General features: G+C 40.0%; 1 protein-coding gene across 1 annotated transcript; it reads left to right on the top strand.

Annotated features, from left to right (window-relative positions):
- The first annotated feature begins 1,469 nt into the window (after positions 1-1,469).
- LOC104948371 (A disintegrin and metalloproteinase with thrombospondin motifs 15) lies at positions 1,470-19,517 on the top strand. The gene is made up of 8 exons (XM_010774562.1): positions 1,470-2,738; positions 5,558-5,690; positions 9,771-9,938; positions 11,901-12,184; positions 12,275-12,452; positions 13,753-13,928; positions 14,652-14,827; positions 16,667-19,517. Exons 1-8 carry the CDS (start codon positions 1,611-1,613, stop codon positions 17,442-17,444), a joined length of 3,021 nt encoding a protein of 1,006 aa, XP_010772864.1. The 5' UTR covers positions 1,470-1,610; the 3' UTR covers positions 17,445-19,517.
- The last annotated feature ends 5,555 nt before the right edge of the window (positions 19,518-25,072 follow it).

Below are 25,072 nucleotides of genomic sequence, written 5' to 3'. Positions count from 1 at the left end.
TGGAAATTCTCCTCCCACTCGCACTTCATGAGATACTCGCGGATAAAACGGATCCAATGAGAATAGGCCGACACTCCCCCCTTCTGAAATAGCTTGACAACCATGCTCCTATTATTAACCCAGCGTGCTATATGGCAGCGGCAGGACATCTATACTACGCATAGCTGGAAGTCCGCTGCTTGGGTTATTTCGAAGCCTCGTGTGAGTGGCAGGCCCCGACAGAGCCCGGAGCCCCCCAAGGCCGGTCTGCTTATCCCTGCACAAAGGAGCACCGCTGGACAGAGAAAGGCACTGAGTTTGCATGGAACTGACCGCCACCTTGAACCCTGGGAAATGTTCAAACACATTGGTAAAGCTAAAGGAAGGATATATGATGTTATTATTCTTTCATTAACCAATAACCATAGTCCATAACCCCCCACAAAAGAACATATGTTTGAAATAATAATAATAATAAAAACCTTATTATAAAAATACAGTTACAAAGAATATTATTATTTAGTTATGTTTTCATATAGGCTACCATAACCCATAGAAAAAGTTAAATGATAATAATAATCATAGTACTTAGAATAAAAATAAAAATAATTATAGCACTTTTCAAAACAAAGTGTTTTACAATTTAAAAAAACGAACACCATTTAATCACGAGGACAATTAAAGGAACTAAAAGCCAACCAAAACCAAAATAAAAACATAGTTATTCAAACATTAAAAAAAATCATAGACAAGCAATTCTTAAAAGTATATAGGTGCAAGAACACGGAGCAATTTCTGAAACAAATCGATTTTTTCTGAAATTATATTTGATTTATTACTGCAGATTTTTCTTTTTTTTCTCCATGATGCTAAGGTTTTTCTAAAGGGCTACTGCTGTATTACGATAATAAAAACGTGTTCTTCCTGGAACAATGTAAATCACTAAATTGATAATGTGTGTAAGGAGAGTGCCATCTCTTTAAACAATAACAATGGTTCTGGAGGTGCATTTCCACAAATTAACCACCAGGTGGCGCCACAGTCAAGCACACCTGTTCAGGCGCTCAGAGGAACTTGCCGTTAACATTTGGTGCTGCAGACAGGTGTCGCTCTTTGCCTGCACTCCACTTTGCATGTGCCTTTAAACTTTGTTCTTATGCATAAGGATATGCAGAACAAAATGTATGTGTTTCTGTGCATGTGAGTGGATACTCCTTTCATGTTTTAATTTTTTATTTGACCAATTCAAATATTTACGTCTAAAAATACATTTTCTGGAAAGAAAAAAAACAAGTGGAAAGTACATTTTATGATTTATTTTTAGATCGTGTAAAGTTATGATGCAGGTGGATTAGTTTTAAATGCACGTTTAAAAACTTAAACTCTTGTATTTTGGGTTTTGTTCCTTGTGTGTTTGCTCATTGTCTGTCTTCCTCACAGTGAGTCAGGCGGTGGGAGGGGAATGATGCTCTATAGCTCCTGTCACACATGCGGTACAGCAACAATAATATTTGGAGAGTTACAAGTGGCTGCGGTTTGCAGCTCAAACCGAGACGCATGACCAATGAGCTCTCTCTCTCTTGCGCACGAACCCAGATTTCTTTTGACAGACATCATCGGTGTTATACTGTATGTGCGAATTTAAAGATCAGCCGTGCAGACAAGTTGGTGGCCAGAGTGGAAACGGTGCAAGATGGAAGAGAAGCTGGAAGTCAGTGCAGACGCAAGCTGCGCTCCGTGCCATTACGCATAACTTTTGCTGCACCGAAGCTGAAATAGAGTGGACTTTCTTGAGCAAGATGGCTATACTCATCAGTTCATTGATTGTATTAACAAAGTTCCTGCTTTATTTGAACCCAGCATATTGCATGGAGGTAGATGTTTGCATCCCTGTGCGTGTGGATCATCAAAGGCACGAGAAGCATCTGCACCGGCGCGCGGAGGAGATTGAGGAAAGACAGATCGTTTTCAGACTAAGTGCATTCAAACAGGAATTTTACCTCCAACTCACGCCGGACTCTAGTTTCCTTGCACCGGGCAGCTTGCCACTTGAGAGCAGCTCCTCAGCATCCAACGAAACCTCTGACCTAAGGGAATGCTTCTACTCCGGGAATGTCAACGCGGAACCGGACTCATTTGCCGCGCTCAGCCTGTGTAAAGGTCTCCGTGGAGGGTTTTCTTATAACGGTATGGAGTATTTCATCAGCGTGACTGGCAGTGAGGACGCTGCGTCAGGATTTGGAAACTCTTTCGACAGAACGCACATCATCCAACGCCGGAGACGCGCTGGGCACTCGGGTACTAATTTCACCAGCAGGTGTGGAGTTACACCTGATTCCAACTTTAACATTTCCCTGGAGAAATACAAGCACTTGGGCCAACTGGAGTTTGATGGCTTAACCGAAACTGTGTTGAAAACCCTGGGGAGGTCCAAGAGATTTGCCTCCATCCCAAGGTTTGTGGAGGTGCTGGTGGTGGCGGACGAATCTATGGCAACATTTCACGGGGATGACCTAAAGCATTACCTCCTGACCCTGATGTCAGTGGCAGCCAGGCTTTACAAGCACCCCAGCATCCTCAACTCCATAAACATAGTGGTGGTGGGATTCATGGTGATAAGTGACGCTGACAAGGGACCAAAGGTTTCCAGTAATGCAGCCCTGACTCTGCGCAACTTTTGTTCCTGGCAGAAGAAATTGAATAAACACAATGACAAGCAGCCAGAGTACTGGGACACTGCCATACTGTTCACCAAACAGGTAAGCAGGGGAGGAGGGAGCTTAGTCAAACACAGATGTGATGCATCAGCAGGGAAAGAAATAATTAGAAATGATACACTCATAGGTGGATTATAAAACAATGGGCCCCAGGTCACACATATTTAAGGGCCCCTGTCTCTTCTACACATGAGAAATAAACCCAGACTGTAGATTCAAGATTCAAAGGCTTTATTGTCATGCACAGTAGCTAGAGTGTAGTTACGGCAATGAAAATCTTACCACCCTCCAACAATGGAACATGAATATATTTAAAACATGAAACAATAACGCAAATACAAAAAACAATACAAATAGTGCAAGAAGAAACAGAGTACAAATAAAATAGTGCAAGAGAATGTTGCAAGACTAATATGCAAGTAATAGGAGACAAAATGACTACTCTTCCAGTCATATTCTGCAGATGAACCAAACTCTAACACTCAGGGACACGACACAGGCATGTTTGCAGTCATTGGATTGACTTGCAAGAATTTCATACAGGTCTGTGCCCTGTGGGGTTATGCATCCTTGATGTGATGATGCAGCCCTGCTAGTCCTCTTTCTGTATTTCAATGAGTCACTGTAAAAGAGCAACAGAGCCGTTTCCATAAAAAGTCTTCACCTCTGTAGACCCAGTTCTTATTCTGCAGCTGCAGAACTTATTCTGCAGCTGCAGCTGCAGAATAAGAACTGAGTGATTATCTGCATATAGGAACCTTCAATATGAATCATAAGAATCCAAACTCCTTCTTTATTCATTCAAGCTGGTGGTAACTGACACTATCTACGGCATTCAGTGTGGTCACAGCTGTCAGATAATCCCATGTGGCCACAGAGCTGTAACCATTGTTCAGTACATCCTACACCAAATTCACTGATGCCTGTTTCATGGTGCCTGCTTTCCATTAGGGTCCAGTTTGGCCATCTGATACACGGCCTCTCTCCTTCACTGCACAGCAACATACAAAAACATTTCAAGATCAAAACGACTTAAAATATCACAGTGTACTCGGGAAAGATCCCTTTATTTACACTAAGGGTAATTATATGTAGGAAAGTCCGGCGGTGTTGTCCTTGTAGGGCACAATGAGTGCAGCTGCAGAGATGGAACAAATCTTGTAATAGGTTATGCAGAGCTGGTGGTGTGGAATACACATGGCTGGCAGAGGGGGCTTCTGGCATCGCTGGGCCTCATCGAAACACTGGGTTAACAAGTTTATCGTCCACTTTGGACCGATAGTGAGTCATTTCAATGACATGACCCTTTCTACTGATCATTTTTCCATTGTTGAGGTCTACTAGAATAGATTTACATTGTTCAATGTTCCAGATTCACATTGTTTTTTCATACAGCATCTCTGTATATAATGTTTATTCACTCTCTGTCCTAAATGGCTTGTTGGAGCTCCTGCCCCCCCGCCCCCCCAAAGTAAATGGGGACTCCCTGTTAGTTAGCCAAGGGATCCTGGTGTGTGAGGTGCTCCGCGGATTGGTCCATTTGGGCCATCCGGTCATTTGTTGTTGATTTGGGTGTTAACACGTCACAGAACCCAGGAAGAAAACAATGGAAAGGAGCAATCTCCAACATGGCGTTCTGGGGCAGCATAGACAGGTCTTTTCTGTGTTAGAGTTTTACTCGCTACAGGGTGTACTTTGAGGCTTTGTGACTCAGCAGACCGTTTACATGCAGAAAAAGCTACATAACACACAAGGGGACGGGTAATAAACAGAAAAGCATGACATGGGACCTTTAAAGAGTCTCTATAATGCTTTTTGGGGTTTCCCCTATAGTGTGTTATGTAGGTTTTTGTGCATGTAAATGGTCTGCAAAAGCTAAAACCCCAAAGTTCCCTTTAGAGGGAGTTTCTCTCTCACACTGCCCTGCTTGAATCACCTCCATTTTACTCCTTTGTTTACTTCTGTCACATAATGACATCATTATGTGACACTCGCGCCTCTATTGGCTAGCGCTCCTACAGATTGAACGTGATAGGCTAAGGGGAGGGACATCTCCAATACATCTCTAAACAGTAGACTAATCACAACAGAGCCGGCAGCTAACCAATCAGGTTTCAGACAGAGGTGCTGCAGAAATAACTTGTATAACATTAAAGACAGTAAAACACAAAATACAAATATTAACCTGAAACAAATTAGCATAATATGTCCTTTAACATCATTGTAGTGCCAAAATAAAAGTTGGGGGATCAACAACATCTTTGAGATTCATCCTCTGGTGATCATGAATGTCTGTATGCATTTTCCGAGATACAGTATGTTTCAAAGCTGTTTAAATATTTCCTTCCAGCCCTATAAGTTATGGTCTTACTACCTGACAATGTTATATATTCAAAAATAATCCAACGAGCAGAACGGAATGGGGGACAATTGTGTTGTTGACTTACCCAGCTAAGTACAGCCAAGTACAAATGGAGGTACAGTAAATAGATAAGTCATGATACTGAGAGAATTGCAAATAAACACATAATGACCGTGTTGATATGGTTCTTTTACTTCCCCTGGGCTGTGTACCGCAGGTGGGACCTATCTCGTGCTCCCAAACTCTCTTTACATAAACACTAAGAGGAAATATGCAGTGGGCAATCTCCCCTGACCTTTTGCTTCAATATATTTGAAGAACAGAGCAACAATAAACGAACCACAGTCCCATGTGCTTTGTATTAGTGCTCTTCGTGGTCTGTTCAATCTGTAGCTCAAGGCACAGCCTCACCAAGAAGAACAGTGTCCTAGTCCAACATTTTTATGAGAATGAAATGAAAGGCGTGTCCCAATGAACATTTATGTTTCTGTGTCACCAGGATCTCTGCGGGGCCACAACCTGTGATACATTGGGGATGGCTGATGTTGGGACCATGTGTGACCCGAAGAGAAGCTGCTCTGTCATCGAAGATGATGGCTTGCCCTCCGCCTTCACAACCGCCCATGAACTTGGTAAGAATTGTGTGGTTTGGGAAATGTGTTGAACAGCTAACGATGACTAACTCTCACATTATGCATTTTGGATTCATGCTAATGCACACTTGGCCTCAGAGACAGATGCTCAAGGCAAGAGCTGCATACAACCTTAGCTTAAGTTGTCAGAGGAATTTTTTATAAGGAAACTTTTATGCGCACAATCAGTCTGCAAACTGGCCTGGCCGGAGGGCTTTGCTACTTTCATGAAGATCTGTGTGACGTTGGTTCTTCATCCTGGTCCCAGCACGATTGCTGGGTCTCAAACCTACCAGCTAATAAATTGCATGTTCTTGTTGAAAATCCGTCCCTGACTAGATGGGCAAAATCAAAACCAGCAGGTCTCTGGGCGAGGTTCAGATTTTTTCATGTTTGGTATTACAGTTGCACGACATAACTTTGCTCACTGGCAGCTGCAAATGGTACAGTTCAGGCATCATCAATTATTTCACACGATAAAATGATACTGACAAATATACTAATACTATTAGCATCAACATTCCAGCTAGGCTTTTTTTTGTGAGAAAGAAAGTGTTAGCAAGGAAAAAGGGTTGAACTATAGGCAACATAACACATGTACAGTTTTCTCTGAGTCCTAACTGTCTCTTTAAGAGAGTATAAACACAACCCAGTCTCACGGCATTTCGTGTAATAGTCACAAAATCCTTTTAATCTATTGATTCGTGTTCACCAACACGATTTTCCCCTTTTTTTCGTGTCACACAGAACGATTTTAAAAGCAATGTATTTCTATTGGTAGTCTGTTTCGTGCATTACGTGTTATTGGAAGACCAGAAGCTGTGGGGTTCATAAAAACATGTTCTTAATCAATATCAAGCCACGATTATTGTTTTTATTTTAAATTGTATAATGTCTGACTTTTTTTGCCGTCTGTGAAGAAAATAAATGGGGCTCAGAGCCTTAGAATACTGAAATCTGTATTTTTTAAATCTTTTTTTCCTTCTAATTTGTTATTCTTTTCAAAATAACACACTGTTATATATTCAACAATAATATACACTTATCTTTGTCTTTATTTATTTGGTTGAAGCTCGGTAATTGGATGTTTTAGCTGCAATGCATGTTGGGATATGGTGTTTATCACATAACGGCATTGTAATACACGGTTCGGCTGCATTAAATATTCCACATCTGCCGTAGTTCTTTATTTATAGAGCCCTGATTAGAAGACTTCTAGACAAACAGGAAAAACTGCCACCGAAACGGAATATGTGACGTGGATCATAAATATATCAGCAATTAAACAACATCTTCAATTTCTCTTCACACAATACGTCTCCTTGTAGTATCAACATTAATTCGGCTGACTTTTACATTTGATCCAATTGGTAGATAGGTTATATTTACACCATAACGGTGCACAGCTGATATAAAAGGACTTGTAGTTTTTAAAGATATTACTGATTTTCTTTGAATATAAGAATGTAAATACTGAGGTGAGAGAATAGTCAGCGGTTTTGGGTGATGGGAGACACATCTATGGATTCAGAATTTCAATAGCTTACCCTTAAATGACGGATGACAACAGCGGTAATTAAAAGTTTAAAAGTCGAAAAATGCTACAACTACTGTCACAAACTGGATGAATGTGAAGTAGTTTGTTAAAGGAGGATGGAAAAGCCGTAATTAGGGAGCACTATGGAGTGACTTTGATGCGTTTAATTGGACCAGGATCATTAATCTGGATTCCCGCTGTATGAAGAAATGAAAGGACGCGCAAGTGGAAACAAATTTTTCACGCAAAGGGATTATACTGTTTAAAACATGCTCAAAGTAAGCCGGATTTTGGGGATGTGTTTATGTGGATTCAAAAGTCGTAAATAATCTACAAAATGGAGGAGATCGATCTGATCGGAGCAACTGTGACAAATGGTCTGAAACCGGCATGGACAATGACTATGTTTTAAAAATAAGCCTGTTTTGGAGACTTTGCGGGCAGAAGAAACATTTCTATTAAAGAAAACATTATACATTTCTGTCTTTTTATGCCTTTAATAGCTACTAACTTGAATTTGTATTCAAATTAATTAATCAATTATTTTTTATATTTTATGTAATGTAGAGACAAGGCTTTTAGTGACAATCATGTATTGCGTTGCAATTATATGTAAAAAAAAAAGGATACAAAAAAAGAAAGTCTAAATATGATTTTTGGCCTCAAATCATCTGAGGCCTGGCGTAAAAATACCAGGTTAACCTCTGAATTGTAGTGGAGTAGAATTACAAAGTAACAATGAGCTGTCATGTGGGTATATATTAATGCTGCCCATTATGGATACAAGCGATTTTCACCCATTTAGTAATTACATGTTTAAAATTTGTACACACCAAGAGACGTGCCATAGAACATGTTGCGAAACACAGTAGCAAGCATGTGTAGTTCCCCTCCCCCCGATGTGTTTAGTTGATGAGTAGGCCTACTGCTCAGTATTCTGAGCCCCATTTATTTTCCTCACGGACAACAAAAAAAGTCAGACATTATAGAATTTAAAATAAAAACAATAATCGTGGCTGAGTAAGAACATGTTTTTATGAACCACACAGCTTCTGGTCTTCCAAGACCCGACCGGACAAAAAGACATGGTGCAGGCACGAAACATACTACCAATAGAAATACATCGCTTTTAAAATCGTTCTGTGTGACACGTAAAAAAGGGGGAAATCATGTTGGTGAACACGAATCAATAGATTAAATGTTGTGACTATAACACGAAATGCTGTGAGACTGGGTTGTAAGTACAGGAATCAGTGCATGGTTAGTCTAGCTTGGCATTAAGGACGAGCACCGAGGAAAGGCAGAAGATCTGCTTGGATAAAAAATGTGTTGAAAATGAGCGCTAAGCTAGGCTAACCACATACTAGCTCCAACAGATTGATGTCAATTCTCTCTTTTCACTTTAAGGGAGCTATCCAAGTAGAGTACTTTTTTAAATTATTGATTATTATTTTAAATTACAAATCAAATCAAGTTTTATTTATATAACACATTTATAAACGATTTTTGGTCAAGCCAAAGTGCTTACAGTCTATTATATCCTTGCCAAATAGCTAGGTAAGACCAACATATTGATTGGCATTACATCAGTCATCATAGTAAGTGATCATGCTCTTGTTTCCCAGATTTCTGACTTCAAACTGGAGGTGGAAGTTGGATTTATTACTCCCTGCGTGTGTTGTCTGTGTGGGAAATTTGGACAAATTGAGACAAATCCACAGGGATGCATTTTTTCTCTTTTCATCAGGAATTTAGGCTGATTTAATGGATGTGGTTTTATTCCCCCCCAAAAAAAACTAATTGCAGATCTAAGTTACATGCCTGTCAAAGGTGAAAATAAATGGAGGTGAAGTTGAACACTGCTAATCACGCTTTCTAATTAAATCTAATGTGTAGTACTTAACTTTATGCACTGTCGTTTGACACACTAACACTGTCTAGTTAAGGCTGATTCTATTAATAATACATGCAACTTTTTTCATATTTTAAATATCAGTGTTTTGGGTTGTAAAATAAGTAAGATTCTTGCCTGAAACCAGATGCACAAATAACTCTTGACCCCCCAAGAGAGGCATTGGTTTACACTGCCCTTATGTATGTTAAGTAATCACACAATTTCCTCCCAACATGCTCCTGTCTCATGATTGAATACCCGAAACACAGTTTATGTATTTTTTTTTTCATTTCTGGAAAGTAATACATGTTCGTATTTAGGGAGTGAAATGATTTCCTTGGGAACTAAATTCCCCTGTCAGGCCTGGTCTAGAACATGGACGAACGCCATCCTGTATATTCCCATGCATAACTGCATTCCTCTGTGCGATGACATCAGCTTCAAATCAGTCCAAGTTGAGCTTGCTTAGCCATATAAACATGTGTGTTGTCTGGTAAAAAGCTTCTCTTTGGGTAAATCCCCTCAGAAGTATCTGCCCAGTGACTTTTCCTTAAGGCTAACTGTGTTTCAAATCATGGGACAACTAACAGTAGAGGTTCCTGACTCTAACAAAGAGGTAATCTTCTTTCTCTCTTCTCTCATCCCCCAGGCCACGTCTTCAACATGCCCCACGACAATGTGAAGGCATGTGAGGAGGTATTTGGGAAACTAAAGGACAACCACATGATGTCTCCCACACTGATTCAGATCGACAGGAGCAGGCCCTGGTCTGTGTGCAGCGCAGCCATTATTACTGAGTTCCTGGACAGAGGTCATGGTTAGTAAACACTTCCTATATATGTCTCTGGACTCAGATGGACCACTAATTCTGTCCAGGCTTCATGTGCTCAGCTGGTTCTAATCTAATAGTACCTGCAAAAACAGACCTTGGCTTTGGTTTCTCATGGTTACATTTTTAATTTTAGTTTGTACTTTTATTATTTTTTATTTTATGTTTAACCCTGATACTTTTGTTAATATACAGTATATTTCTGGTTGTATTAGATGCTTCTTGGACGAGGCGAAGGTTTATTCTTGAGTTACTTTTTTTCACAATGTGTGCCTTATCCTTCAAAAATGGGCTCTTGGAATAGAAAAGTCAAACTACTCAGCCTAGGGTCAACCTACTGTACTTCAACACTTTAAAACAAACTTCACAATAAATAACACATAAATCCAATATCAAGAGAATAAAACTGCATAAGCTTAGTATTACAAAGTCTAACTTTGTATCTATGTTGACAAGGGAGTCCATCAAATAACTTACCTAAAGACGACATTTAATACTAATTTTCAAATGGGAACTTTAAGATTTTAGCCTTTGCAAACCATTTACATGTACACAAACCTACTATACAGTATAACACACTACAGGAAAGGGAAAACCTCAAAAGCATAAAAAGACCCATGTAATTAAAAAAAGCAGATTTCTAAAAGTTGTTCTTATATACATATTTTAAACAACAATTTGTCAAACCACTATGTGAAATAGTATTGGCATACATAGGATCAGAATTCTCTAAACTTGACTATTTTGTTTTAACAACAAACTTGAAGTGATGCAGCACCCAGTCCTGAAGTGCAAACTGACAAACAGCATATGTTATATGCTGATCCGGGCCTATACATTTATATAAAGCTTTTTAAGAGAAAAACGAAAGATCCTAGAACATATCAGATTCCACAAGAAATGCAGAAATGTAAAATGTAAAAGAAGTGCAAAATAAATCACTTGATAACATCAAAGAAAGTATTTTCCTTGCGATGTTATTTCGTATTATGATGATAGTATCCACTTCCAGTATCCAAATTAAATATAACATTCATAAGTGAATGAATATATCATTCTGGTTTCTTTCTCCGCAGTAGCCCTTATGTGCCAAGTCTTTTTCTGTCCGTGTGTAAACTCCCGTAAGTGACTGTGAGTGGATTCTGTGGAATAGCCACCACATTATTACTTCCCCTCAACCAGCCTACTTACTGTAACAAGCAAATGTGCATTTACTAAATTAAACACTACATTGCTAACAGTCCTTTTCTACATGATTAATTTACTTTATCTAAATATAATATGGTGCCTGTGCTGTCTCAAAGACGCCTAAGAGTCTGCTTTTGAAAGACTGAAGACAATTTCAATTCATTTTAGGTAATTGTTACTTCTCTAACAAAGAGAGTATAACTGCAAAATTTAGCAAAAACAAATGCTGTTAATTTTGTTCTTAAAGCTATAGTTATTGATTTCTTGGCCATATTGGTGCTGTGTAACAAGCTGTAAACAAAGTATGAGCATATAACCAAATTATCTACGAGTTGCCTATACACAAGAAAAAGTTCTATATTCACCCTTGACTATCCAATGTTTTTGGTCTTCATGAACTCCTGAAGGAAGTATCAAGGACTTTCCCATCAGCTGGTCAATAACTGTGTCAGTGTGTTGTTTGGTGCCGGACAGGTAGAATTAAATGGGTTTATTGCACTGAAAACAGCTGCCTGCTGCTCTTGGAAACATCGTTGTTTGAGTTCTGAGACTGAAAGACAGGAATAGAGGGGGGGAAAGCGTTTTAAGATGCTCAAACGTTCCGGAGGGTTGGTGATAATTCTTTCTGGGTTCCAAAAGCAACACCTCTCATATTACCCCCAAGTACCCATTTCCCTTATAGTAAATATTACCATATCAATAAGTGCAACTTGTAGTAATTGCGACTGATTTTTTTGCAATGTTGTTGGTCTGTTTCTGCAGGAGACTGTCTGCTGGACCAGCCTCAGAGGCAGCTGTCCCTTACCGACAACCTGCCTGGGTCCAGCTACAGCCTGCATCGTCAATGTGAGCTTGCCTTCGGCTCCGGCTCCAAGCCCTGCCCATACATGCAACCCTGCTCCAAGCTGTGGTGCACCGGAAGGGCCCGCGGCCAGCTGGTCTGCCAAACCCGACACTTCCCCTGGGCGGACGGCACCAGCTGTGGTAACGGTAAAATATGCTTCAGAGGAACCTGCACTGATAAGAACACCACCATGCACATCAAGGTGAGAGAATGCAGAACGACAGCACTGTCAAACTTCCTTTTTTTCAGTACAGATTGATGTACCATTGTGTCTGTTTTTCCTTTGTCTCAGGTGGATGGTCGGTGGGGGAAGTGGGGACTATTTGGGGACTGTTCTCGAAGTTGTGGTGGAGGAGTTCAGCTGGCCAAGAGAGCGTGTGACAACCCCATTCCTGAGAATGGAGGCAAATACTGCTATGGCCTTCGCATCAAATATCGCTCATGTAACCTCAACCCTTGCCCTGAAACAGGTACGCTAGTCGCTGTTCCAGTATGTTCACAAACAAAGACACACAATAATGGCTGTTATTGACCATTCACTAAACATGTTCCAAAAACTGTCCAGTTACTTTACAGTTACTTTAGCTTATGTAACTACCCAGAAGTTGCGCTAGACTTGACGGTCAAGATCGTAACATTTCTGTCAAAATCCACTATTACCCGTCGACCTTTACAGAACTCTGACAAGGGGGGGGGGGGGGGAGAGAGAGNAAGCTCGTGAACTGTCAACCGGGGGGGGGGGCGCACGCTCGTGAACTGTTAATGTAAAGCAAAAACTCCCAGACATTTCAATGATTTCTACGGCAAAGTTTGGTTTGGAAACGGTATCATTTCCTTTTTGGCACGCATAACACCAGAGCCTTGCTGCGGGGAAACTTTGGCGCTGTTCGGAGTTTGTTCTAATCTGTCAAAACGATGTACTGCTTTCAGATTTTTCCGCCATTGTTAAAAAAGATATTCGGTTAACGCAACCTCTGGTAATCACACACATCAGGCCTGTAAAAGTTTAGCTTTCTCTGAATGCTGAAACAGTTGAAGCAACCCAAAGCAACTGAGCAAAATTGGAAGGAATGGATCGAACAGTGTTTTAATTTGGAGTAGCTAATAGCTTCGCAATATGGTAGAAACATAACCAAGCATTAATTTAAGCCCAATAATAAGATGTAGTAGTTACAGTGAAGAAAAGCCTAATTTCATTACTGGCACATCCACTGTGTAGCCTCCCCACAATGTTGGAGAGTAGCATATTAGCAGCTGTTTCCTGCTCTTTACTGGTTTGGGGAAATCAACATTCCAAAAACCCCAGCTAAAGTTATTTGACATATAAGACATTGGATAGTTTTCATCCTGAAATACTATTCTCTTGTGAGGTTAAAAGTTAAACATACTCTTTTAAAATGTATTCAAGTATGTGCGCTAAGGAGACAGCAAGTGTGTATTTAAGCTCCCTTGAAGTTAACGTTAGCTTAATTAGCCTGCTAGCTACAGCTAGATATAAACTGTCAGGAAAGTAGAAGTTTCTGTTGTCTATCACTTTCTAAAATAATCATGGACCCATAGTTTTGAAAATTACTTGGAAGTTGAAGCCGGAAATCTGCCACCATTATCATAAGTGAAGTGCACGTGCTGTGCAAAAACGCACATCATTTATATGAGTAGCAACTATGCCGCTCTTGGTGAATGTTCAATTTCAAAACTCCAGCCACAGTCTGTAAGGTCAACAATTTTGGAGTAGATCTCTATTTAACCTGACGTTGTTTCTATCTCTAGGTAAGAGTTTCCGTGAGGAGCAGTGTGAGGCATTCAATGGAATAAACCTGAACACCAACAGACTGGGTCCGTCTGCGGTTTGGGTTCCTAAATATTCAGGCATCTCTCCTAAGGACAAATGCAAACTTATCTGCCGTGCCAACGGTACTGGGTACTTCTATGTCCTTGCTCCAAAGGTATGTAACTTAAAAACACCGTGTTAATAAAGTAGAGAAACTAATTATAGCCAAATTAAATATTGACTACTTTGACAGAATGGTGATCAGAGAATGATAATTGCAAGATTCAAGCAGTTGTAGCCACTAGATGGTATATATCTGTCTAAAAGCTTGGACTTGACTGTAGTAAATTGTTTCAATATTCTGATCTAAATGGGAATCAACTACTTTACTTGCTGATGCAATCTGTACTCCTTGTATTTGAAATATTTAGCTGCCCGCTGTTCACAATGGTATGGCGTGTAATTTCCCTGTATCTTTTGGCCCTTATTTGGAATGAAAGAAGTGACTAGTTATTTCCACAGCAAAGCAATGACAGGTCATTTGTTGGTGGCAGTAGAGAGAGAGCGGCTGCTGCTGCTGGATGGATGGTGTGGTGGGAAAGGAAACATGCAGGGACAGTATCACTTCACAGCTGGGGCTTGTCAGCTACTATTTACTCAGCCAAAAGGAAACAAGCTTGTAGCAGTAATACAAGCCAACATCTCTTTTCCACTTAAGAATACTGTGCACTTCCTCTGGTTCTACATCTGACCTTTATCAAGCTTTTCAGTTAATTGTTTGTTTACTTAGAACATTTAACAATGTAAATATGGAAGACCACATGTGGCAACATACTCTTGCCTTTCATTTTATTATGCATCTTAAGATTGTCATAATATAATGTCTTCATCCTTGCAGGTTGTGGATGGGACCCCCTGCTCTCCTGACACCTCAGCTGTATGTGTTCAAGGAAAATGCATCAAGGCAGGCTGCGATAGCAAGCTGGACTCCAACAGGAAGTTTGACAAGTGCGGGGTGTGTGGCGGCGACAACCAGGGCTGCAAGAAGGTCTCAGGAATGTTCACCAAACCTATGTAAGTCGCACGTCAGCAGATACTGTATTACCTGAGTGTTGAAGTGACGGGAAAGGTCGAGGTCAACATTGATGTCAACTTTAGATTTTGGGGCATATAGAATAGCTGGAAATAGGTCTTTGCTAAATCGGATCTACAGAAGGGAGGTGATAACTGAGATATTTTAGCCTGCCTAAGCCTTTTAGTTAATTCAAATTCTCCTCGACGTATTTTACACATTTACAAATACAAAACATTGTGGTTGAACAAGTTACCTTGAACATTTGAATACCTCAAAGGAAAAGGTGGCTGTCATGTTCCTTTTTGACTCTTGGTAAAAGGGCAAGTATATATTTTTTAAGTGGACACTATCATATAGAAAATGTTTCAGCTTATATGTTGTTTCCAACAACCACCTTCAATTCAGCCGTGAATGTTTTTCGATTGCGTTAGGGTGCCTTTCACATGATACGCAATTTGCTCTCTGCTCACAGCGGGTGCAGTGCTTTGCAGAGAAAACAGCTAGTTAAGTTTTGATTCTATCGTTACCTCCCCTGCTAGCTTGCGCCACTTCATAAAGCTGACAGCTCATAGTTTGAAAGTCAAAAGGTCAGTCGTATACAAGGTCAAAGTTTAAATCATTTGAGGTTTAGAGGAGTGCTTTTCAACAATTTTGAGCAATGTGAAACGCAGAGGGAAGCGCAGAGGGAAGCGCAGAAGGCATCGCTCTTTCCAAAGGAGAGAACGACAACATCAGCGCAGAGCCGTTTCACCGCTGGTCATGTGAAGGCAACTTAACTAGACTAAGTGATACTGTTTAAGCACAAAGGTATTAACATATTTAACAATTCTGTTGGAGTGAGGCTGGTGCAGTGGTTGCGTTAAGGCGAGACACCCCAGGTGAATAGGGTAATTTTTTTAACTTAAAGGTATCAGCTAGAAATTTCTCCAGTTAATTACTTACAATAAGGCAATTGTCTTTTGTATTACAAGTTTTCTGAAATAGCATGTTTAAATATGCAAANTTGACACCAGCCAATGAGATTTCGTTTCTTGGTTTAAGACCCCTTTGTGCTTTCACGATTGGTTGCTGATACAAAGGAAATGACCATATTTGGATCCGATGAGATTGTGCATGAGAGACAGAGCTTTCTAACGATATCTCTGTTGACATGGTGCACACAGCGGTCGCGGTACTTTATGTTACGTTAGAAAGCTAACTTTTGGTGAATTTAGGAGAAATCTACTGACGCAAATAGACAAACTATAGTCAAATAAACACTTAAATGTGTATTTTGTACGTTTTCCTTCCAAAAGCCTGAAATAAAACATGTTATAGAATCAAAATAGCACAAAATCTCAAAATTGACCAGTGCTTGAAAAACGATGTTTTTGCCTGCCGTGTCTCGCCTTAACCGAATTCCTTCCGTCTATGACGGATTTCTTTTAACAATGACGGAAAAATCTGAAAGCAGTCCGTCATTTTGACAGATTAGAACAAACTCAGAACAGCGGCAAAGTTTCCCCGCAGCGAGGCTCCGGTGTTATGCATGCCCGCCAAAAAGGAAATTATATGTTTCCAAACCTAACTTTGCCATACAAATCATTGAAATGTTTGTGAGTATTTGCTTTACGCTGTGTGCGCTCCCTCGAGGTGCAGTGGGCATGCATAATAACATGGCATAACACCGGCGATAACAGTTCACTTGACCATAGTATCATGGTTAATGGTAATTATACAAATTTAAAAGAAAAACACAATCAGATAGCAATGTATGCTAACACACTGTTATCTACTCTGTCTCTATCTATTGATGTTTAAGAATACATGAAAAACTGTTACATTTACATCTATTTCAGACATGGCTACAACTTTGTGCTGATGTTGCCCATTGGAGCTTCAAACATTGACATCCGTCAGCGTGGCTACAGAGGAATGGTCAGCGATGAAAACTACTTAGCGGTGAAGAATCGGCACGGCAAGTACCTGCTGAACGGCAACTACGTGGTCTCAGCCGTTGAGCGAGACTTGCTGGTGAAGGGCAGCTTACTGCGCTACAGCGGCACCTCCACCTCTGTAGAGATCCTTCAGGCCACCAGACCCCTGCAGGAGCCTCTGACTGTGGAGGTGCTCTCTGTAGGGAAGATGACTCCTCCCAGGGTGCGCTACTCATTCTACATCTCCAAGGAAAGCAAGGAGGAGAAGACTCTGTGGAAAGAGGACAAAAGCCACAAAGCGCATAATAGTGTCTTGGCAGACAGTAATCGGGTAGAGGCTAAGAAGCTGATGATGGGAAAGAGGCCCGTCAGTCATTGGGTAACAGGAAGTTGGGATTCGTGCACAGTGACTTGTGGGAATGGGCTGCAGAAAAGGCTTGTGGAGTGTCAGAGCATAGAGGGGCGTCCAGCAGTGGACTGTGACAGTGCTGACAGACCTGTAGCATTGAGATCATGTGGGGATCCATGTCCTATGTGGGATGTAGGGGTCTGGTCTCACTGCTCCAAATCATGTGGAAGGGGCTTTAAAAGGCGGCCGGTGCGCTGTATGACTGAGAATGGTTTGAATCTGCCAAGGGACCACTGCTCTGGAAGGAGGAAGCCTCAGGAACTGGACCTCTGCAATCTGAAGCCATGTTAAAGCAGAACAGGCACAGCCCAAGGACCTATTTGCTTCAGTAAAAGTGACAATTTTACATGAACCTGAGACCAAATCAGCAATTTAATAACCCTATTACTGGGTTGGGTGGAAGTACTCTCAGATGCAGCCTGACAGTGTTTCAAGTGGTGTCTGTTAGAGCAAAGAAACACAATGGAGAAAGAGATGATCTCCATTCATTGTTTGAAAAGACAAACATCTGCCTAGAGAACAGAAAAGAAGGGAAGTCTTCTTTTGAACCGTCAAACCATCCGCATCAGGTTTGACCTGTGGTTAGTCTACCTCGACTAGGAACAATGACACAATGCCTGAGCATATACTGACAGAAACAAATGAGAAAGATGCAGAGACAGTGATCACACATATCTGCCCATAAACATACTTTCTTGGTAAAGCTACCTGCATGGGATGAAATTGAAAAAAGGGCAAAAAAAAGTCCAGGACAAACAGATAAAGTGAGATATAACCTCAGCACTCACACTTTGCATTTATCAAAAGCAGATATCTCACCTGGGAGTTTTCTAATTTCACTGAAAAACTAATGAAAATGTGAAACACGGTACTGTATGATTCACGCAACATTCAAGAACTGTATTCCATGCAGTTATTTCTTAATTCTGTACTATTGACTGTCCGATGTGAATAATCAGTCAGTAGCCAATCACTGCCTGTTTGAGTCAGACCATAGCTTTAAAAACCTTACAAAATGAAAACAGTCAACAATATACACCACGTACTTGATACAATCTTTATAGTTTTAATCAATATCAAAGCATTCCTGGACTGTACTTGTTACCAAATGTGTCAAGATGTTAGCTATTCTTATTATTGAATGCACGCTGTTAGAGTGGTGCAATGTGTCTGTGACAATTTGTGCAAAACCAAACCAACTAGAGCACAGCTGTTTTGATTCTGTTTGGCCAAAGAGTTGTAACATAACAATCAAATAAGGCAGCATATTAAACAGCATGTAAACTTACCTGTAAATGATACTGTTAATGGACCAGACCAATGCTAGTGTGCTCTTTATTCTTCAATAGCATTGAAAACCCACTGTCTGCCCATTACATAAAGGATAGAGTGCAATATTATTTAACATTTGATATGTTATAGACCAAACCATGGTGGTTTGCATTTTGCCCCTTCTAAAAAATAGGTTGTTGTCAGTTTGGAGATAGTAAAGATCAATATAGATTATTAAAACTTCTGTAGAATTTATCACTTCTCTACTGAATATCTATATATTCAGAAGATTCCTTACAATAATAATAATACTAATATAGAATGAGGGTTAATTCGTAAATTACATTTTGACTAAAAACGTAAGGTTACCCTCCTCAAAGCTCTACATGTATGTTCTTTTTTCATTTTAGAAGACCTTATATTTTGCAAAAAGTTCAATATATGTTGTGATGAATACGTGTTGGCTTTTGTTATTTCTTCGACCTCTATAGGCTTTAGCCCTTCGGGTACATACAGTAGCTGCTTTATCACCTTCAGCCCTTAATGAACAGACATATTGCATCATGCCAGAATATCAATATAAAGCCCTTTTTTCAGAAAAAGGTTGATAATACATATCTATGGTCAAATTAAATGGACCACCCACCCTTATATTCAATCAAACACCCATTGGTGTCATTTCATTTTGTTTTTTTATCAAAGGATTACATTTGAAAACTAATATACACAGCAAAATAAATGTGGGGTTACACGCGAAAAATGTAAGTAAAGTTGGGTTTCACACCCTAAGACTTAAAGTGCAAGGGCATCTGTCTGGACTTTTACATGTTTACAAAGTTTAATAATGAAACTAAATTGTATCATCTGTAAGAATGGAAAATTCAGCACTTCCTGTTTCAAAATCCTTAAAATATAACATCCCAGAAAAATAGATAACTATTTGTTTTTTAAGATGGTACTTTAAACTGACGTCCTTCAACAGAAATGCAATTGAATTCCTAATTTCCAGTGTTATTTGGTTTAAAGTGGACCTATCATGCTATATATGAATACTATATTGTAGGGCCATACCTATATAAGGTATATTTATATGTTTTTTTTTCAAAATACCAAACAGATCATGCATTTTAGTCATGCCTCATTTCGCTCTATTTTGCTCTCCTCCACCCTGTCTTTACATGCGCTGCAGCTGACCACGCCCACCTGCAAAGGAGGGGGCCGAGTTACGAGCATCATGTTACCATGCTGTTACCATGCCAGGGCACCATGCCAGGGCAACCTCTCATTCCCCTGATTGGTGGAGAGTTGGCCATATAGGCGGAGCTCCTCATCACTGGTGTTAGACTATTTTCAAATCTGGATCAGTCTGTATCAGATCCGTGGCAGCCCCGTTTTTAGAGATTTGGGTATGGAGGAAAAGAGAGAGGGTTGTGTTTTCTGACACTTGGTGAGTTCCCTGGCACACCGGGGACACATATTCATGTATACAAGACGTACAAAAGTGCATTTTGCATGATAGGTCCCCTTTAAAGGACCAATTATACCGTCTGAAAGGTGCCATTGTACAGTTGCTGGTTTTTTTTCATGTACAGATAATGCTATCAATTGTCTTTTGTATTGTATACTATGTATACATTCATCTAGCTGTATAAAATAAAGTATATATATAAGAATACAAGCATATACTGAGTCATGATTGATGTTTTCTCTGATTAGTCACCCATCATTGCCATGGTAACTTTGGAAGCTGCAGCACACACATGATAGTCGCTAAACACAGTATTGTTCTGATACTTTAAGTAATACTAACCTACTGTAAATCAGACATATTTGAATGATGGACTGTATGGATATCTATTGTGTCTTGAACATCTTCCTTTGCATCAGCAGTTTCTGTTATAGCAGACTTCTGCTGTGCCACGCAGTCTTCTGTCACATGAGATGAATCAGTCTTGATATCTCAGCCCTTCTCCAACTGAAGCATGACCCCGGATTAATTTTTTTTCCTTCATCCACTTTGGTATTCGGTTGATTCAAGCTCTGTTATCCCAGCTTGACTGTAATAACACACCCAGCCTGGCCATTGCCTGCCCATTGAGCCCGATGCTCTGTTGGACAGATGGCTCTCAGACGTGCACACCGTCAGTCACTCCAAGGATTTGACCCATATTGAGGTCCAACTAATAAAATCAACATATTTGGATAAAATATATAGTTGGTTTAAAAGGGGTGAGTAAAATGATCTAGCATAAATGTTCTTGGATTTAAAAGTTCAGGTAAAATCCCTAAGCCTTTATGGGGTTGTATTATATAGCATGCTGATGGTGCCTTACTAATGGTGACAACAATTGTTTAATCCAGTATTGAGCAAGAGCTTTGTAGCCACTTAATTTGCTGCCATTTGATCCTTCGGGCAATTCTGCAACGTCATTTCTCTAAAAGTGGACTCCTAGTAAACTCCTTTCCATACTGTTGTCAGAAGCAATAACAATCTTAGCCTATCAGTGGCAAAAACTATCTCTTAAAGTAAACGTTCAGCGACTGCAATGAAATAGCTTCGGGCTATTACTCACAGTCTCTTCGGCTGTTGCTGTCAACACCAAACTCACGTAATACTGAACCATTTTGAATAACTGTTGTACACATTAGTTGCATGGATACAAGAAAATGGAAAATAATCGTCCAAGTGGAAAAATGTTGATGTTACTGTTGGTGTAATGGGTAGCGAGGGGAGGCAGGCTACCAAAGGGCTGGATAATTAATTGAAAGTTCTCTCCTTCACTCAATTTATCAACATTAGCAATTCCTCATTGGACACACCTGCCGAGGGATATTACTTTATCTTCTCAGACTTGACATACTTGACAGAGCTCCTCCAGAGCCACAGAAAGGCCCAACTGTTTTTACAGGGAGAGCCCCTTAGACTTTATTATCGCCAAAGAGGGATGTGATTTTGAGTCAAATATTGAACTTGTATTGTGCATTTGTCTTACACTGCACTGCTATCACAAGATTCAAATTGAAGAAGAAGCCAGCTAGTTACTAAAAACACAATGTCCTAGTCATTCAAAGGCCTTTCCCTAAAGCTGAACTGGGGTTTTCATCCAAATCTCCACGCTTGTCAGCCTGAATCAAAAAAACAAAACCAAACAAATAAACTACACTCTAGCAATTCACATGTGTAAAACTGCATAAATTACATTTCAGTTTGAGTTTGTATGAATTTCCATTCACATTAAGTTACGTTATTTTTTAAACTCGTTAGATTCCAATATCTAAAAGTGTTTATGAAAAATGGGTGCAGAAGATGTTATGGAGTTTTATACAATTTAGAGTTTTTTGGCTGGATCAGATATTGAGCTGGATTTGTTTTTTGACAGAACACATGCCCTAAGAAGTGCAGCTGCATTAGCCAAGCAAGAGCATTGTTGGAAGAAGTACTTAGATACTTTACTTAATTAAAATACAAATATGTGTGTCTTAAAATACTTCATAACAAGTACAAGTCCTGATGTTCCTTAGGTAAAAGTACAAACATATTAGCATCAAAATATACTGAAAGTACAAAAGGTAGTTTTCATTCTGCACAACAACCCTTCTCAGAATAATATAAAGTATTTTTTGATCAGCTTTTAGGTAATTAAATAATCAAAAGTAAAAGTACTCCTTATGCAGAATGGATATTTTTTTTTTGAGTATTATATTATTATGGTTATTACATGATCCTGTTAGTATCACTAACTTGTAAGCGCATTTTAGTATTTTAGCTTGTCAACCAAGTTTGGATAATTGAAACACTGTGTATTTGTAGAAGAGTACTGCATTCAAGTTGTACTGAGAAGTGGGATTATCCGAGTTCCCAGTCAGATATTTCAACTCAAACACCCCCTGAGGTCAGATTTCCAACTTGGAAACTCAGAGATACCTCGCCATACCCGAGATCATCATTCAAAATGGAGCCAACGCATATGAATATTAAGAGGAAACTTATAATATATAATTCTGCTCTTCTGTATTAATCGTGTGACATTGGATCAACTGTACATATGGTACTGCTCATCTGCTATCTGTTGATATGTTGCTAGGATAGTTGTATTCAGAAAATACAAAATAAAGAGTTGTCAACCGGCATTGCTAACAATGACTAACCCGATGTGTCTGTAACAGCTGTATGGCAAACTACTGATGGCGTCCATCTTTTCCCGACTCTTGCTACTGGAAGGCAGTCAACTCGGATGTTACGTCCAACCTCCGACTTCCAATGTAAATGGGTTGCAGCATACTATACAAAGTTACGAGTAGCTGTGAGTATTAAATAAATGTAGTGGAGCAAAAAGTATGATATATGCCTCTGAAATGTAGTGGATTAGAAATTCTAATCCACCACATTTCAGAGGCATATATCATACTTTTTTATTCTAATTTAGAATAAAAATAAGTAGCATCAAATGGAAATACTCAAGTTAAGTACAAAATGACAAAAAAGTATTAATTCCAATACTTGAGTAAATGTACTAAGGTATTTTCCCATCACTGAGCCAGAGGATAGAATCATCTGGGACCTTAGGCATCAGGAGCTTGTGAGCAATGCATCCTGGTATGTACTCTTGTTTTTTCAACCCAGTTTGCAGGAATTGGTCTGACTCGTGAATTATAGTCAATTTTTTTACCTTGACCTCATGTCCATTACTGGATAAAACTACAACATGTGATGGGTCTGGCAGGCTGGAATAGGTTCATGGAACCATGATTAACACAAGAGTGAAGTAAGACTGTGATCTGAAATATTAAGGTATGAGGGATGATTTCTTAACACTACTGTACATGAAAAATAGGATTTTAATGGAATTTAGTTTGGAATTTAGAACAACCTTCTTAAGTCAGCAATACTTTTCCTTTGGTTATACACAGCTTCTCCACCCATTTCATCTTCTCACCCATCTTTAAAAATAGAAAGTAAAGAAGCACAGACCTGCTTCATCGCTGTTTGAATCTTTAGACCCTTTAATTGACCTGGACTGTCCCTGTCGCTTCCTGAATGGATCAAGCTCTATTGGAAGTGAGATTTGGTCCAATGTATTAACAAAATCACCCTCTTGGAGTTCATCTTAAAGAGTTTTTCTTCACAGTGGGCCGTGGCTGTAGGGAGGTGTGAAGTGAACTCTTGTCCGGAAATCACATTATCTGTTTTGCACAACAACACAGCAGTCGACAAGGCCTCTGCCAAGAGCTGAGTGGATTTTGATTTACTCTCCCCCCTCCTCTTCTGCACCCTGAGTACTGTCAACCTATTCAGACACCACTCACGTGGCTAATGAGTATAAAGGGTTAATTTTTCCCACTCCATGGGAACCACTGAGGCTTTAAGTTGGCCTTTCTTTACATTGACTGAAATGCAAAGTCAAAATGACCAGCGTTGCGGAATTAAATGCATTTGGAGGGCTGTAAACAACTGGCTATGAAGTTCATTTGCTTAGCCAAGGGGTTGGGAAATACATCAAGGTCACCACTAAACAAAGGTTCTTTGTGGGGAAAATACACAGCATTTAGGCAATATCTAAAATAATTCCATGCAATCGATTTATTTATGCATTATGTTGCTTTTAAATAAGGCAATAACTATCACAGGCAAAGATTGATTAGTTGACCTGATGACAAACGCTTCTCTCCATCTTGTTCACTCTCTCCCAAGGATATGCTGTTACATGTGTACAATTACCAATCTCCAAATGCATCTTTGGATTGATAAATTGATCCAAACCAGGGGTTTTCAAAGTGTGGGAAGGTGAGCCTCCCCTCAGAGAAAATAAGAACAGCCGCGCCCCCCATCCCAATTATTATTGCTATTAGTATTATTATTGTTGTTGTTGCGATAATGCAGGGGTATTCAATTGAATTTCAAAGAGGTCCAGCATGAGGACATGTCATTAAATGCTCTGTTTTCGCTTTCTACCTTTCTCTTTTTTGAGCACGCCATTTGAAATTACTCCGACTGTTTCTCTCTTCTTGTCTCGCCTCTGTGTGTGTTTGAATCTATCGTGCTGACTCACTGACTGCACCAATTTGATTGGCTGAGTAGCGTCACCTCCTTAAAACATTTAAACCTTTTTATCTTTATGTTTTAAACATTTTCAACATTGTGGATAAATCCTTATATGCCAGTGGCAACACACTGAACGTCAACCTTGCCTCCTTATTACACCCACCCCTACTTTAGTGGGAACAATGAGTCTGCGTCTTTGATGCGCACAGGCGGATGATGCGGGGATTCAATGTAGGCGGGAATAAACGCAGATCATCCTCTGGCTGCAGCCTTGACCGGTACTGGCTTTCAATCAAAGTCAATACGGAAAACCCGCACTCACACTGGTAAGTGGAGGCAGGGGCGGACTGGGACTAAAATCAGGGGGTGCCTCGTGAACTGTCAAACGGTGGGGGAACGCCCGCTGAACGGACCACTGTCGCCTGTCAGCGCAGCTTAAATGGTGCCGTTTAAAAACATAACAAAGGGCCGGCTGCCGGCCGTCAGCAAACCGAACTGCTGACACACAGAATCACAGATGGCCAGTCCGCCCCTGGTGGGAGGGTGAAGGGAATGAGCACTTTTACCAGGCCTTTTTGGAGAGCCGGGGGGAACTCGGTCTTCC

Source organism: Notothenia coriiceps, unplaced genomic scaffold (genome assembly GCF_000735185.1).
Source record: "Notothenia coriiceps isolate Sejong01 unplaced genomic scaffold, NC01 NC01_scaffold00014286, whole genome shotgun sequence".
Classification (NCBI taxonomy): domain Eukaryota; kingdom Metazoa; phylum Chordata; class Actinopteri; order Perciformes; family Nototheniidae; genus Notothenia; species Notothenia coriiceps.
Note: the sequence above shows the minus strand (reverse complement) of the source record. Positions and strands in the feature narration are given on the sequence as shown.

Bases quoted from the DNA above. Each gene is read 5' to 3' on its own strand.
- LOC104948371 (XM_010774562.1), top strand. From the start codon at position 1,611: ATGTGCGAATTTAAAGATCAGCCGTGCAGACAAGTTGGTGGCCAGAGT. The intron at 12,453-13,752 runs GTACGCTAGTCG...TTCTATCTCTAG, and splicing joins CAACCCTTGCCCTGAAACAG to GTAAGAGTTTCCGTGAGGAG. The intron at 13,929-14,651 runs GTATGTAACTTA...TCATCCTTGCAG, and splicing joins TCTATGTCCTTGCTCCAAAG to GTTGTGGATGGGACCCCCTG.